General features: G+C 37.2%; 1 protein-coding gene across 1 annotated transcript in view; it reads left to right on the top strand.

Annotated features, from left to right (window-relative positions):
* The first annotated feature begins 9,024 nt into the window (after window positions 1-9,024).
* Window positions 9,025-17,027, top strand: part of plppr1 (phospholipid phosphatase related 1) — a 73,478-nt gene continuing 65,475 nt past the window's right edge. Inside the window, 1 exon segment of the mRNA XM_020931622.2 lies at window positions 9,025-9,084. Coding sequence (XP_020787281.1) covers window positions 9,025-9,084 — 60 coding nt within the window.

A 17,027-nucleotide genomic window follows, 5' to 3' on the forward strand; every position in this document is an offset into this window, starting at 1 on the left:
CATCATCTATGCTCTCACACAACAATTTTTCATAAATATACAAAAGCATGATGCAAAACTATACACAAAAACTTGACAAACCGGGGTGATGATATTGCTCTGAAGGGGGACTGACTTAGCACAGAGAGGAAAAGGGAGGGGAGACTCGGAGTGCCAAAAATGAACGTGAAGCTTGTTAATACTTTGTTTTTGGCAAATCTTGAATCTAGCATTTTCAAAACAATGAAAGGTAACATGATCTAAATATACATGTTACGTGTCATCAGTTACTACCCCATATAAATAATACTCCCTCTTTACGCCAGAATTTGAAAGTGCTTGGGTGTGATGGTTCGGAGATGCTGCCGTGGCTTCTGGGTAATAAATGAGCACGGCGATGAGAGTGACATGCTGGCGGACCTCTGGAAATGCTCTGATTTGAGTCATCTGTCACAGCCTGCAGTCAGATAGGCAGCCTCTCACTCCAGCTGACAGACGGCGTGTGCAATCAGAAGGAAAACACATTTGAATAAGTATTTCTGATGTGGTTAGGTGAAGGTTTCTCAAGTATAATTGTTATAATGACACGCGATTGTTTGCCTTCAAAGACCAATTCGATTTGCCTGCTTTCTTACAGAGGAGTTTAATTGACAGGTAGACTGGCAAACTAAACCGAACTGACCTTGAGGTGTGCGACATGCCAAAAAAGAATACCATGATTTACTTGAAGGCATATCAGGATTTTGACAATTCATGTAAACTAAACATCTTTATATTGCATAGAAGAGGTAACCAAAGTAAACTGCATCATACTTCACTGCATTTGGATAAAACCACCTGTCACTCATGGTGAGTTTTCTTCAAGAGGAAATTTGCCAGTCAAGATGTGATGATTTTTTACTAAAATTGCATATCATCAAAGGACTTAAATTATGATTAGATTTTTGTCACCATATTGAACTGAACAATAACTGAACCCCATTTGATAAAGATTAGAACGTAATTTGCAGTAGGCTGTATCCAATTTGGCATATATGTAAAGAAGTGTTCTCCATTTCATTGCTTTAACCATAAGAATATCAAAAATATATAAGAGTCCATTAAAATTTTGAAAAAAAGGTCTTCTAACTGTAGCATATTTAGTCTACTTATCATTGGCCAAAACAAATACAGATGGATCTACAGTCATGTGCAAAGACTAGCCAAAGAATATCTAACTTATCCAAAATGCAACCATCCATGGATATATCATTGCTTTGCCTGGAGTTGGGCTTTATCTTATCTATCTCCTGTCTTCATGGAGTTATGAGTTGGGTCTATGGAGAGAAAACTAAAAATAATAAAACGCAGTAATGAAGAAGTGGAGTTCTCCTATTCTGAGACGAGCTTTTGCAAGGTTAGGTTATATTTGGTGTCCATAAAATGCTGCATTCTATGTTCTGTGCGGTATGACAATAATGATATGCGGCTGCTGTAGATATTTTGCACAGCATTCTTTGTGCTGCTTGAACTAAGAGAGTGAGTCAGAGTGGCCTACGGACATAGCAGAGTTACAGCAACAATTAACATGGCCTTGTCCTTAGAAGCCAGTGGAAGCGTGTATGTCCAGCTGTAGAAAGCACACACAATGAACTCTTGAATCATATAGAGCTAAGCCATTTCTATATTAAAACTTTATCAATTAAAGAGGGTTGCAGCTAAAGCGAGGCAATACCGTAATGAAAATCAAATTGTGATCTTGTGATCTGGTTCATCAGCCGTTTTCACTTCGTGGAAACCGGCTGACTTTAGAATTCGTTTGCTCGACGGCAGGTACTTTTTTTTTTTCATTTAACCAATCGCTGCTATTTGATCATGATGTAATGTAATGGTATATTAAGCTTTTCCCATATCCTGCAGGAAGAAGGGCAATAACGTCTTTCCTCTTGATTAAATTCACCAAAACTTTCTCTTTGTTCCAGCTTTAAATCCTCGATTTCGGGAATCGTTGCCAACAGAGAATGTAGGGCTCTTCAATCAGAATCTATTTTAGTAAAATTGCCATATTGTGATTCTCAGATTTTCTGTTTATTGCAGCTCTGGTCAAAAACAGACTCCCTCTTCTTATTGGTCAGCCTCCATCGTGAAACCAGTCAGAGTTTCAGAAACAGCTATTTGTTTAAATAGACAGCAATTAAAAATGCATTTTAAACACTGACTGAAGGCTTTCACACAGAATGTTTAATAAGCATATTATTATTATTATTACAAAAATGACAAAATGGTAAATATTTTTTCGCCATTTTGTTTCAATTATTCTGCTGTTTTTGTTTTTAAAAAGTTTTTGTATTTGTTTTAAAGTGTTTAGACCAGATTATAACTCACAATGATCAAAATACACCGCAATTGTATTTAAATGAGATAAGGTGACAATAGTTTTGTAACATAAGCTTGTACCTAATACCAAAACACATATTTTGTCCACCTAAATTTTCATTCTACCCACTCCAGGCTTACAATGAACTTAATCCTTTTGCTCCTACCTAACATCAGAAGTGCTCACATGATATTAACCACTGTATTGTCACTGATACCTTTCCCCCATATGACACGCACACACACATTTGTTACTACTCATCAAACGGATTAAGTCTCGCCCTTCTCCAGAGGCACTGTGAGCTGTGCCTCTGCTCTGGCATCGATCTCCAGTAAGAGGGCGAGCACGACTTATTACATTCTCTACACAGGTAAATAAGATTACAAGTTAATTCTGCAGATCCAGGGCTTGTTAAATGTGATGCTAGTTTTCAGTGCCTGTCTGGGTGTTGTTTCACGCATACAGATTGACAGTGTATTGTTTCATAGTGAAGTTGCTCACGGTGCAGCCTGGTCGATAGAATGGACAGGTGCTTAAAGAGCGATTTCACTGCTGGACTCAGAGTCTGTGGTGTCTGATGGCCAACCGAGATCAATGTGTATGGACCCTGATGAAGATGAGGCTCATGTTACAGCAAAACTCTCTCAAAGTACAAGCATGTCTGAGATGCTGTTGACTATGATATGAGTGCATAACATAGTGAATCTGAATTGCTGGCTCAAAAGTTTTTGGTTGCATTACCTGATTTTCAAACTGTGATTAGTGATTAGTTTGAAATTAAATCTATCAAATTACTTCCTAGCTTACCAAATCATTTGGCACATCATTAATATTCAGATGCATGATTTTATTTTGTGTGTGTAAATCTATAAATAAGCTTTTTTCATACAGCTAAGTGAGACCTTCTGCCTCTGGGTTTGTGATAGAAAAAAATATGTTATTATTAGATGCAGACAGCACACAGCGGTCTCATTTTGTCAGATGTTTTATTTCAAGACCAAAGCAAACTGACAGTTCACCTTCAACAATGTGTTGTTTAAAGGGGCTGTACCCGATGTAAATATAAGTGAAATTGGTCTTGCCCAGTATGTAGTAGCCTATATTCTAAATTATTTTCTTTATGGTCAGAAATGTGACCAATGTGTGCTCATCTGCATCATCTTATAAATTGTCATCTGGGAAGTAAGGCTGATGCACTGTTGGCATGTTAGTTCTTTGTAGCAGCAGAAATGATGCTCTATCCTCTGAAATCTGATAGCACTTATAAACTCATCACAATGAATATTTAGGCTGGTAGGAATGTGTTAGGAAAGTAAAAAAAAAATCATTTTGGACTGTTTATGTTTTTAAGACCTGCGCTTTCGCCTTAAGTGTGTGCGATTGGTGGTGATTAGGAATCTTGGCTCAATTGGCTTTCACATGGGCTCGTCTGCTGAGCAGCTGGGGCTACAATTGTAACTTAATGCAAAAACAAAACAAAACAACAACAACAACAACTTAAAACAAAAACAGAAACAAAACAAAAAAATTACAACTGTATCCACTGAGGCCCATATATTGATTGATTTGTTCAATATATGTATTATAAACTTGTACCACATAGGACAGTGAATTGAATAATTAAAAATGTTACATTTGACATAGAGGATTGACTGAGCCACCATATCATTAATAAGGCCAGGAACATTTATATTGAATCTGTATTTATTTTTTAATTTAGCAGAAATAGGAAAATTGTAATTAGGGTAAATTCAGCACACAGCCTGAGGGCCAACAAAAATTGGTCAGAGGGCCACATTTAGCCCCCGGGCCAGAGTTTGGGCACCTCTACATTTTTATATTATATTTCTATAAGTAAATAACTTAAAGGGCCGTACCTGGAGTGCATATATAGGCTGAGTTTTTCCAAAACCCTGTGTTCCACCTTGTGATGTCATGTGGTAATACAGGAACTCCATACACCTTCACTAGAATAATTTGGATAATTTCAAACCTGGAATTGCTAATCTCTACTGAATTTAATGTAAAGTGTATGTAAATGTATGTAAATGTAAAGTAGTTGTTAACTTGAAAACTACAGCTGTATGACAACACAAGGTGGAACAGACATTTTAAGATTTGGAGATGTAGACAGACTAATAATACAGGATTATTCAAATGTGTGAATGAAACAAAACACAACTCCGGGGATATTTTTGATGAGCTAACAACATTATAACATGTCTTAAAGCTCATAAGAGTCAATTGTGCGTAATATAGCCTTTTTAAGAGCAAGTTCAATTGGATTTGTGACTACTGATTGAATCCCGGAAGATATTACCCCTTATTTCACCAGGATTTGGAAATGGATAGCCTATGCATGCACTGTTGCTAACAATGTGACACTTTTATAATTGGAGATTTCCTTCCTCTGCCCAGAATGAATTTATTACATTTGAAGTGGCACATTTCCAGAACCACCGCAACCACTGATTTGTGTGAAATTTGACTTCCACAGTTTAAATACCAATATTCTCCCAACGTGATTAGAAAAATATGCAGAGTCTTGTGATAGCTACACAATCATAATTATGCCATTTTTAATTAGAAGTTCACATTTGTTCTGTGCTTCTCCTCCTCCTCTCCTCACCATACGCCTTGGTTATCAGCTCTGCACAGTTAGCAAAAAGAAACACAAAAGTTGCACATAATGACGGTAAATCTATGACAATTATTTATAGTGCCTAACCTGATCAATCGCAATTATTCAACCATTTCTTTAGCACAAAGTAGAAATGCCTGACGTTGCTTTGTCACTCTCGGAATGAATCGATGTCTTTTAAACAAAACAAAGGAGTTATTTGTGTCTTGTCCAAAGTGAGACTGAAGTCAATTTAAAGTTGTTCACCAAGATGAGAAGTCATATTCAATCTCAAGTTTAAAGGTGCACTGTGTAACATTTCTATGGAGGGACTGCCGTCTGCTTCTCTCCATGGAGATGTTATTCTTTTGTCTGGAATGCCCCGGTATGGTATTAAACACATCCATCTTGCATTCAATAACATGGGTTTTATTGACCTAAAAACATGCATTCTTACTGTGAGTGGGCTCGCCTCTCCACAGATCAGACATATAACTGGGCTCTGAGGTGTCACCTGTTGTCTCCGTAGAAATAAATGATTGTAATGCCATATTGTGGACCATTCCAGGCAATATCTCCATGGAGAAAAGCAGGTGATGGACCCTCCGCCAGAAAAGTTACACAGTGTAGTTAAGCAAAATACTGATTTCTGTGGTTGTTGAGGTGATTGTAGTGCAGGAATTCCCCCCTAATCTTGCCTTAATCTCACCATGTATGAGATTAGTTTTATTAGTAAGGGCATCTGACTTAAAAAAAAGTGCAGGTGCCTCTGCCACTGACTGCGCTGTAACAATATGAAGTCAATTTTAGAACAGCTGGTTATGTTTGTTGTATCATTGTCACAAAACTACAATTTCAAACTTAATTTTGATACTAAGAGAAAGGTCTGTGATGCTGATTTTTATAGTAACAGCAGTTTTTGTAGACAATGGAATGCCATTTTCCACACAAAATAATAGTCCTTTCTTGAATATTACCATGTGGTCTTGTTGTTGTTACTAGTTCTGATATAGATCAAGAAATTGTGCTGTATGTCTCTACCTTCTCTCCCCTCATTTCCAACTTTAGCTGTACTGTTTAAATTGCAACAGAAAACTTCAGTTTTTGTTGTATTTATATATATTTTTTTGTTCAAATGAGTATGTAGTTTCAGTGGGAGTTTTAGTATGAATTATAATGTGGATATTGCATTTTTTCTTTGTTATCACAAACTGATGGTACTACATTTTCTTAATGTCCTTTTTACCTCCTTAAAAGAATAAGAAGGCCCCGTAGTTTTTGATTATATTGCTTTATAATGAGTCCTCCTTGGGATCTTTATGCTCCATTGGAAACTTAATTCACTAAAACATTGTAATTAAACATTAGCTATTGTCCATTACCTTGTTTGCAGTGATCCCTTGACACTGCTTTTACACTGGTTATTATAATGTTCCTCACATAACATAGTAATATCACAGAGTAAAACAGCCAGTCCCCTCACTCACTTTTGCCTGGATTGTGAAGTCAAATGATGGTAGAGGGATTTGAGTGTGTCCCTGATTGGTGGAGGGGATCCCAGATGCCTGAAGAGGGGTACAAGGGCGTTGGGGACAGTCTTTTATCTGCTGCCGCTGGGAGCTGGATTATTTTGGTTTATAAATGAAAGCAGAGGAGGGATTCTCGTGCTTTTGTTCAAGAGACGTTTTTATCCAGAGACGGTGACAGTCAAAAGAGACCAAGAAAGTCAAATGCTGTCAGAAAAAAGTACTGAAGAGTAGAGTTTGAGAAGGGGCGTCAAAAGTCGTCCGTTACCATGGAAATCCTTCATGATGTGGCAGTAGAGCAAATCTCGCATAGAGGTATTGCTGGGTTTCATATGGCAGCACAACATTCTATAGGCCAGTGTTATTTAAAGGTTCACTGTGTAATATGTCTGCTGGTCTCCATGGAGATGTCGGATGCCCTTTCTAATAAAACTAATCTCATGGATGGTGAGATTAAGGCGAGGTTGGGGGGTAAATTCCTGCATCACAATCACTTCAACCACAAAAGAAATCAGTATTTTGCTTAATGGTGCACTGTGTAACTTTTCCCTTTGGAGACAAACAGGTTGTGGACGCCCTTCTGAAAAGTTACACAGTGCACCTTTAATACACATGGATGGCAGCAGCTATTAATATTGAATAGATATAATTTTGCTGCGACAGTGTTTGCTCTTGGGTCTAGTCACTAAAAGAAATGATCAGGTACATCAATTTTGCGTTTACCTTGTGGGTATTTCAAGTCAAAGAACAATGTAATAGTAGAGAAAACTGGCTTTTGTTCCCCTTCTGGGAGTAAGACAAAATCACATTGTAGAATCTGAAAACCACCAGTATTAACGAAACAATGTTAAAAACGCTGCTAAAAACACTGCTAAAAAAGTGGAGGAGCAAATAGGGTGACCGGATTTTCAAAATAGAAAACTGTGACACCCCCAGTTTGTGGTGGTTGGTAATAATAATATTGTCAAACCAGTATGTAATTAAGGAAAATTGTTATGCACTCCATTCATGACTAACATATGAGTCAGTACAGTCACATTTTCTTGGTGCTTTGGTCATTTTAAGCAGCTTTTCTGTGTTTTGCCTTAACAAGTGACAATTTATGCCTCTCTTTACTGTTGACAGGTCAAATTGGTTAAAAATAGAGACACCTGGGACTTTTTTGGGACAAATCAATGGTTTTAGATAAATCTGCTGGGACGGGGACACAGGGCTCAAAACTGGGACTGTCCAGGGTAAACAGGGACATCTGGATCACTTTTGGTAAATACATCTATCACTCTAATGTCAGGAAACGTTTGAATGAATGCCAAGTTTGCTATTTAACATTAAAATCTCTACTTGTATTATGTTTTGTGATGTAACAATCCTGAGTTCTGTTCTTTATAAAAATCAGAAAGATTGAAAATATGATCCGTTGACATATTGAAATAGATACTGCATGTCAAACAAAAGGTGCGAAATATTGTAGCAGAAGGCAATTAAAAAGTATGTGTTATTTTCACAAAAGCAAATCACTATACCAACTTTCTTCTCTTATCATTATGTTTGTTGGCTTGTTTTACAGAAATAATGAGACCGACTGTGACAATGCATTATAGATGGGTTTCAGCTTCCTGTTCATTGGCAGCGTCTTGAGGACTTTTGGCCATTCAAAAGACAGAATAGTTTGTTTGAAATTGTTAATTGAGACAATGGTGCTATCTTTTCCTCACTCTGAAACTCATGGATATTTTTTTCTGTGGGATATTTGTTTAGTATCTTTACCTCTGCCCTGTCTGTAAATGCCTTGTCTGATAATTTCACTGATTGCATCCTGACTACAGCCTCAAATCTATAAGTACAACTGATCTGAAATGAGCAAGATCTAATTTCAATACATTACATAGCAGTAAAACAATAACACAAAATAGAAAATCAGATACTAATCGATACTAAAACTACTGAATACTGAAACTAGATACTCAGGTGTTGATACTAAAAAAGTCACATCCACAGGACAGAAATTAACCTTTTCTGAGTAGCTTTAGAATGATCTTGAGCTGTATCAGAACAAGTATAAGAGCACATAGACTAGTATATGCTCAAGGACCATTGGAACCTACCTGGACCACCTAAAAATTACATAGATATAAGGCCACATGGTAATACGTTCTACGATTTAATCTCGAAAAAAACATTCTATTGCTTTTTATTATCATTCTTGTATCAGAATTGGTATTGAGTATTGAGTCTATTTTTTGGTATCAAAATCGAGTTTGACAGTTAAGTTTCATGCCAAAACTAATACCTCTTCAAGTGAGTGTCTAGTTACTATCATTTCTGTAGCAATTATTATCGATTACCTACTCTACAGTTACATACAAGCTTATGAAAACCCTTCAATTCACTATTTCAAAAGTAGAAAACAAGCCAGCCAGCTGTGATGTTTGTGAAGAATTCTGCTTCTTTCTTTCCTTGAAGTTTCATTTCGACTTTCTATGTTTGTGTCCTTGCAGAGTGAGCGGCGGTGAATCAGGAGAGGTCTCCCCATCGGAGACAAGATGGCGTCCAACCACACCATTCGCAGCTATTCCATCATCCCATGTTTCATCTTTGTGGAGGTGAGGAGGTCGCTCGTTCATTATTCATGCTAAAACCTTGTGCATATATGTCCTACATGTCAAAGGAGAAGAAGAGGTTAGAGAGAGTCAAAGAGGATTTTTTTTTTCCAGGAATGACAATCTGAACAGAAATGAGAGTCCATGGTAGTGCTAAAATATTTGGGGAAAACATCTTAATTGTGATTTTTCTGACAAATTTTGCGATTGAGATTAGAAGATTAGAAGTTCATATTTTAAACTCGTCCAGAAGAACTATGACACTATGAGTATAACTGACAAACTAATACAAGAATCATTTCAGAACATGTTTGTACAGAGGGTTAGCCACCATTTTCTGATCTACTTTATAATGCTTTTTCATCAAAAACATACCTGGAGTTGTGTTTTGTTTCATTCACACCTTTAGCACACAAATCCTGCGCATTTACTCTTTGATTTTCCCTCAAACAGAACAACTTCAGGTATGTTTTTGATAAGGTAACAACATTCTAACATGACTAAAAGATCACAAGAGTCAATTTTGTGTATTTTAGGACCTTTAATCTTTCAGGCCCAGTCTAAGGTACAACTTGTTACCCATTTACAACTCCATCCTCAGACCCAAATCAAAACAAGAGCCTGAGCATGAAAAAAAAGCTGCAAATCACACATTAGTCGCTTGAAAGACCATGCTAAATGACTCAGGTGACAGTTCACACCTTAGGGTACTTCAATAGAATTACCTAATAAAAGATACTCATTACTATAAACAACTAGGGTGTGTTTCAGTGTAGTTAGCTCCTCATCTCAGGCAGATATAAAGCAGTGACATACCAGAACCCTGTCAGAACTGAAGAAGCTACTTGGGTGCCTCACAAGATTAACAGCACTCAAATCAAAATTGTATTTGAATGGGTAGTAGTAGTAAAGGCTGCAGTTTTTGAAGTACCATAATTTCCTCCTCAACAAAATATCCTGCATAATATTTGCATAAAAATGTTAACTTTAGATTTGTACAAACATGCTCTGAAATGTGATTCTTGGATAAGTTTGTCCATTCATATTTCAGTCTATTGTCAACTCTTCTTTGTTTAAAATGTGAACTTTTGTAACTTTCTGGTTGAGGTCCTACTTTTTTCTTTGGATATGTCATTGCTCTGGCTTGAATGTTCCACAGTATGACATTAAACACAGGGTAGCTGCAGGGTCTTAAAAGTCTTAAAAAGGTCTTAAATTTAATGTTCCTAAATTAAGGCCTTAAAAAATCATAAATTGTGTTGTCCAAGTCTTATTTTTTTCATTTGCCTATTTTCTTGTATCCTCAACCGGGCTGCAGAGCAATGTTAAATGGAGGGAGGAGAAAAAAAAACAACAATGTGAAATCACGTAATGTGGAATATGCACAAACAATACTTACTTTGTCTTGTTAGAATGTTATAAATGAATTTTTGGCCATTTTACAAGCAATGCATACCACTATAAATGAGTTCTGAATGAGATCTCATAATAAAAGTACTTTTTGTTATTTAAAGCAGTGAGTAATGGTCATTATTAGAATTGGATCTGGTGTTTTTCGTCTGCATAATGGGTGTGATGTTGGTCTTAATTTTCATTTAAGTGGTCTTAAAAAGGTCTTAAAAAGCCTTAAATTTGGAGTAGTCAAACCTGGGGATACCCTGTAAACAGCTTTCCCTTATACTGATTAAATTATAGGTGGTTTTATTGCTAAAAACTTACCTAGAAAAACAGGCATTCTGATGGTGAGAAGGGTCGCCTTTTTACAGATCTGACTTGTAACTTAATCTGGTTTGGTTTTTATGATGATTCATTCCAGACAAAGCAATAACATCCCCATGAAGAAAAGCATTTGACGCACACCTCCACCAGAGAAGTTACACAATGTACCTTTAAACATGAATTGCAAATCTAATCACAATCACAAAGCTTTTCAGAAAATTCACAATTAAACATTTTTCACAAATAGTTCAGCCCTAGTGGGAAGACATATTCACTACAAAACTTTCGTCCAGTTGACAGATTTACATTTTCTTTGGTGATACGTTCTCCATGCATCTCTGCTTTCTGAAAATGTACACAAAATGCTGTAACTTCGCCAAGCTCCTCTGGTAAATTATACAGCACAAACCGAAGCTCAGGATGTCGTAGAGAGGGAGGGCTGTGCAAAAGTCGTGTCTTCCATATTTAATTACCACGTCAGTTCAAAGTCCTTAATCAGAGCGATGTCTCCAGACGCATTGCATTACTCTCTCTCTCTCTGTTTCTTTTTCTCTATCTGTCTCTCGCCTCTCTCGCTCTCCCTCTCCTCTTCTTCATGCGCCACTGGTTTAAACTGCTCTACATTCTATCCAAGTTTTGTCTCACTCCGCTGGCCAACCCCTTCAAAACTTCAATCTAAAGTGTACGCCCTGGTTACAAAGGTCGAACTTGAAGAAGATTGAACATTAAGACACAAGGCACTGGGTTTGTCCAACTCAATTATAGTTCTAAAGATTTGCATCTAACTGTCATACAGTTATTGACAATATTATTCAAGTTGTGCATTTGGACATTAAAAGTTCACTTTGTAACTTTTCTGGTTGCTTGTTTTCATGGAAATGTTATTGCTTTGCCTGCAGTTTTCCAAGATATGACATTTAACTTAGACTACATTTACACTGAAACGAATCTGCGTATCACCGTATCACCTTATCGGAAATTATCTGCTTCCAGACACATCATTTCTGTGTCCACAAGCCTATCCACACAGCTTTGCGCATATTTGTTTACATTTTACAGAAACGAAACTTAAAACCGCATGGCTAATTTGCATAAATTGAGCGCTCAAAAAACAGCTGCTGTTGTGCACTGATGTAGTTCAGCTTCTGTCTGAGTAAAGGACACGACTCAGTGGAATATGAGTGTTCTTTCTGTGACAGAGGGATGTTCTGCTAATGGTGAGTCTGTTCTGTGCTTCTATCGCATTGGAGATGGTTCATGTTAAACTTTTCAGAGATTATACGTCTGCAGGTCATACACACAGACCGTATATATGAACGGACATATATTCTAACTTCTTAGCGTTTTGGCGGTGAATTAGGCATAGACCTACATCAACGTATCAGAGTTTTCAGGCGTCCACACAGTGCCGGATCAGATCCATACACTGATGAATTTGTGGGAGCTGGCGGCACCAGATCGTTCCGTCTCTGGAGCCGTTTTCTATTGGATTAATGTGGATGAACACTGCATCTGCAACGAAAACGACTCGAATGCGTACTAGTGTGGACGTGGCCTTAGAAAGAAGCAGGAGACACAACCAGGGTAATTTACAGGTGAGATCTGTGAGGAGGCGACCTCGCTCACAGTCAAAACATTTTTAAAGGTATTTTTGAGCAATAAAAACACCCACAATTGAATAAATGCGTCTTATAAATTTAATATCATATTGTGGAACATTACAAGCAAAGCAATGGCATCTCCATGGTGGCGGACCTCCAACCTGAAAAGTTACACAGTGCACCCTTAGAGAGGGGTTATTATGCTTGTTTAGGGTGTTATTTGCTATCACATATCATATATAGATCACCATGTTACCCTTTATTGTTTTGAAAATACTATATTAGTCAATAACAACACATTCAAATGGTTAATAAGTTTCTATTCCGTTTTTGATGTTCTGAGTTCCCTTTGCTCCTCACACTAAGTCACTCCCCCTTTAGAGTGTTTTCACCACACAATCAGCGAATATCCCACTAATGAAACTATTGTACATCACATCAGGTTTGTGAGGTTGAAGTGTATTGTTTTGAATCATGCATTTGTATATTTATGGAAAATTGGTGTGTGGGAGCTTGGGTGGTGTAGGTTTGTGGGTTGAGCCTTAGACAGGATTGCACAACTAACTCTAAAAAGGGTTCGAATAGGGCCCAGGAGAGATCCCAACATTACTTAAACATGCATGGATGACATATCAATCCTCTTCAGGCATACCATAATACTACAAATACTACTACTTTGAATCTACCTAGCAGGAGTCGTCCATGTACCAAAGTTTTTCTCCACACCATAAATTGAAAGTCATTCCCATCAAAAAGTGTTCTAGTTTCGTGATATGCTAAGTACTCGCCATAATAACCTTTTACACAAAGTTAATCAATTCTTGTCAAAAACGTTCCACTATTCCGTTAATAAGCATTATCTTGTCAGTAAGTTGATTTTTGCAAAGTGACATCTCATTAGTCACCGCTCCATCTTCAGCTGAAAGCCCTTCTGTTGAGCCGCCTGTTCGCCTGGTGGAGGGACTGGCTCATTTTCAGAGCTGAAACATTGATTATGATTCATTGTAGTTATTTTTTTGGCATGTAACCATGATAAGTACATTTACATTCATGGAAAGTTAGAATGCCTTTGCAACTCTATGTAGGCTGTGCTCTTACAGTTTAAAAAAGTACTACAATGACAACTGAACCTGGGTTGCCAGTGTCTTAACCTGTAGACAGAGGACACATAAACATTTTTCCTCATTCTCAGTATAGACAGGCCATGCCTCATGTGAAAGAAATGAAAAGGAGAAAAGAAATACCACAATTTTCTTGGGAGTTTCAATTTAATCACAATTTGTGTTTATATTTTCCTAATGCCTTTAAGCAGTAAATAAAGTAAGCTACTTATGAAAGTTCACACTTCAACATGATTTTCAATGCGGTTATTTCCAGCTGTCACTCCGAGCCTCACAGAGGGTAACCAATAGGAAAAGAGGGTGGAAAAAATGTTTGAGCATATAGCTGCATTAAATAGAGATCTTGATATGGAGATAGCACTAAAATTCAGATTGTCACAGGCATCAGATAACTAGTAGTGTGCAACAATATCAAAATATCGATATATCGTATCGTTTAATGTGATGATACAGTATCGATATCATGGGCTGCTGTGTCGAAATATCGGCAAGAGTTTTTTTTTTGTTATATTTGACAAAATTCTTTTCAGCGCTACAGTTTTGTTGCTTGTTTAGTGGAAGGAAACTCATTTATGCAACATATTTGATATATTCACTGTTTTGATGATTAAAATGAATGTGTTTTATATGAACTTTGCACAAGAAGTGGTTTAACAAAGACTTTTAGAATCACAGCCATGATTTAGCCATCATCTTTTATTGAACTGTATTGAATCAATTTGAAATATATCGTATCGAATCAAAAGCTCAATGTATCAAGATATGTATCGTATTGTGGCCTGTGTATCGAGGTATGTATCGTATCAGCAACTTCTTAATGATACCCAGCCCTACAGATAACAGTTCAATTTTTATCACCATATTGCCTACTCCAGAATTCACTCCCTGAGCTGCAGAGGCTGCACTGTTTCTTGACCGGCAGCAGGTGCTGGAGTTTTCAGATCAGAGAGACACATTTTAGATTTGAACCAACTGGATTTAGTTGTAGGACCTGGCAACCCAAATGAGTCATGACTCAGGTGAGGCTCATCCTGCTTTCTAATTGGACAAACGTCTAGAGAGCAAAACACAAAATGACAACTTTGCCATCATGTCAAATATTTTTGTAATAGAAAAAAGAATCAGCATTACAATCACTAAAAGCTACAGTGAATAAGAACATGTTTACCTCGTATCTGGGGACACAGACAGGTCAAAATCTAAATCTTATAGACTTACTACTTAAAGCTTTACACGACACTACATAATTACATTCTAAAATATTCCATATGCCCATAGGCTCTAATCCATAGGAACTGTAAGGCTGTTATATTTTTGGACCTTATTGGCAACTGCCCTATTTAGCAGATTATACAGCAGCTATATGTATATGTTATTGCCTGAGTGTTGCAGAAGTGGCAGTTTTAGCTGAAATAGCAATCCTACATGATGAAGTGTCACACAGCTATTAACTCATAGGACCATCTACTGCTGAAGAATATATAGGAATTTAAGATACAAATGTTAATAAATGGAACTAATAATGATTTAGTGCCTGTAAGAGCTGATTAAGAGCTGATATCAGGAGGTGAGAGAGAAAGGTTGGGACAGATGGGGTCAGCTAAGGTCCAGTAAAAATTTCACAGGAGGTTTTATAAAAGCAGCCATCGATCTCAAACACAGCCACTCTTGACTTGTGAAAATAATAGTTTCAATATTTTTCTCCAAAGATATTTTACATTTCTCTCGTGGTTACTGTACATGTAATCACTTCCATTTTGAATGCATTCCAGAAATCATTTAGATACAGGGAATTTGACATTTAATTGCTCATAAAAAGAAATAGCTTTAAATGCATTATTGACCTCTCATTCACTGATGTTGTTAGTGCTTTTAAATTGTATTTTGTATACCTCGAGTTGTGTTTTGTTTCATTGATATATGTTTAACACACACACCCTGCATGTTTAGACAGATTTCTTCTCTCAAACAGAAAAACTCTGTTCCATGCTGTGATGTCATGTGGTAATACAGTGTTTTTAGACTCCATACACCTCTGCTGAAACCATTTGGATAATTACAGCCCTGGAATTGCCAGTCTCTAAATTTTGTCAGTTATGTTCACCGAATGTAGGTTGCTGTGCGTAGCATAAACACTGGAGTTGCGGCCTCACCGTCCCACGTTTCAGCTCTAGCACACCTCTTTGGAGATCACTGTACCATTCAATGACTGTGTTTACATGCACATCAGTATCCTGGTTTCGTCATGGTGCATGTATACACAGTATCCTGGTTATTGCAACATAAAGAGCTGCGCTAAACCTGCACACGTATGATCTCTGAAAACAAAAGCCATCTCCAACGTGACACACACAGAACAGACACACCATCAGCATCATCAACACCCTCTGTCACAGAGAGAACACTCATATTCCACTGAGTCGTGTCCTTTAGTCCAACAGAAGCTGACGCATCAGAGCACAAGGAAAGCTGTTTTTTTCAGTAGTTTATGCAAATTAGCCATGCGATTTTAAGTTTCCTTTCTGTAAAATGCAAACAAATGAGTGCAAAGCTGCATTAAACACTTTATAGTCTTAAATGGACTGATGTGGCTCTATAGTGGTTATGGTTTATATGTTGTAATGTGGAGTTTATTTATGCAGAGTAATAGTAATAATAATGATGATACTTTTAATAAAAAAACATTCATGATTAATCGAAAAATTGATTGTTAACTCTCCTGACAATCGATTAAAAAAATTTAATCAAATGCCCATCTGTACTCTGAACTAAAGTATAACTGGTAACCGTTAACTACATGACATCACAAGATGGAATTGAGCATTTTGAGTTTGAACATGGTTAGTGCACTTCTTAGTGCACGTCTACAAACCTGAAAGTCAGAGGACAGATTCCAGCTTGGACCAAATTCTGTACTTAGGTTGGAGGAGCTGATGGCACGGGTTGGTAGCCTTGCTTCATCAGTCTACCCCAGGGCAGCTGTGGCTACAATACCACCACTGGGTATGGAGTGAATGAATAATGGATACAGTGAAGCAAGTTACAAATGAACAGAATCATTATTATTTTAAATAGGAACTCATCAAATTATTACGATAGCTGCAATTTCTGGAGTTCTGAGCAACGATTTTCACTTTTTTAACAATAAGAATAATAGAATAATTTGATCAGAAACAAGTTCAATTTGTATTAGTGACTCTAAATTGAGTAATCCCTTTAGCCTTCACGCTTTTTCAATTCACTAGTGCTTCAATCGACATTTTATACCAGATGCCCTACCCTTCTCATCCTGCACGACTATTTTAAATGTAGCTTTTCAAAGTGTTCCATTTCACATCCAACAAAACTTTGCCCTAAAAATCAGTTTGAGATTCCCAGCCCTCGACAGATTTCTGCAGATTAAAGCTCTGGCTTCAGTAGCTCGCTTTGCTCTGTATCAAAACGCACTCCGAAGATAAAAGATGAGTGAGATTCCACATATCTGCGTAGATTTTCATTGCCGTTG

This window comes from Boleophthalmus pectinirostris, unplaced genomic scaffold (assembly GCF_026225935.1).
Source record: "Boleophthalmus pectinirostris isolate CB_2022bp ecotype Guang Dong unplaced genomic scaffold, ASM2622593v1 HiC_scaffold_18, whole genome shotgun sequence".
NCBI classification, from domain to species: domain Eukaryota; kingdom Metazoa; phylum Chordata; class Actinopteri; order Gobiiformes; family Gobiidae; genus Boleophthalmus; species Boleophthalmus pectinirostris.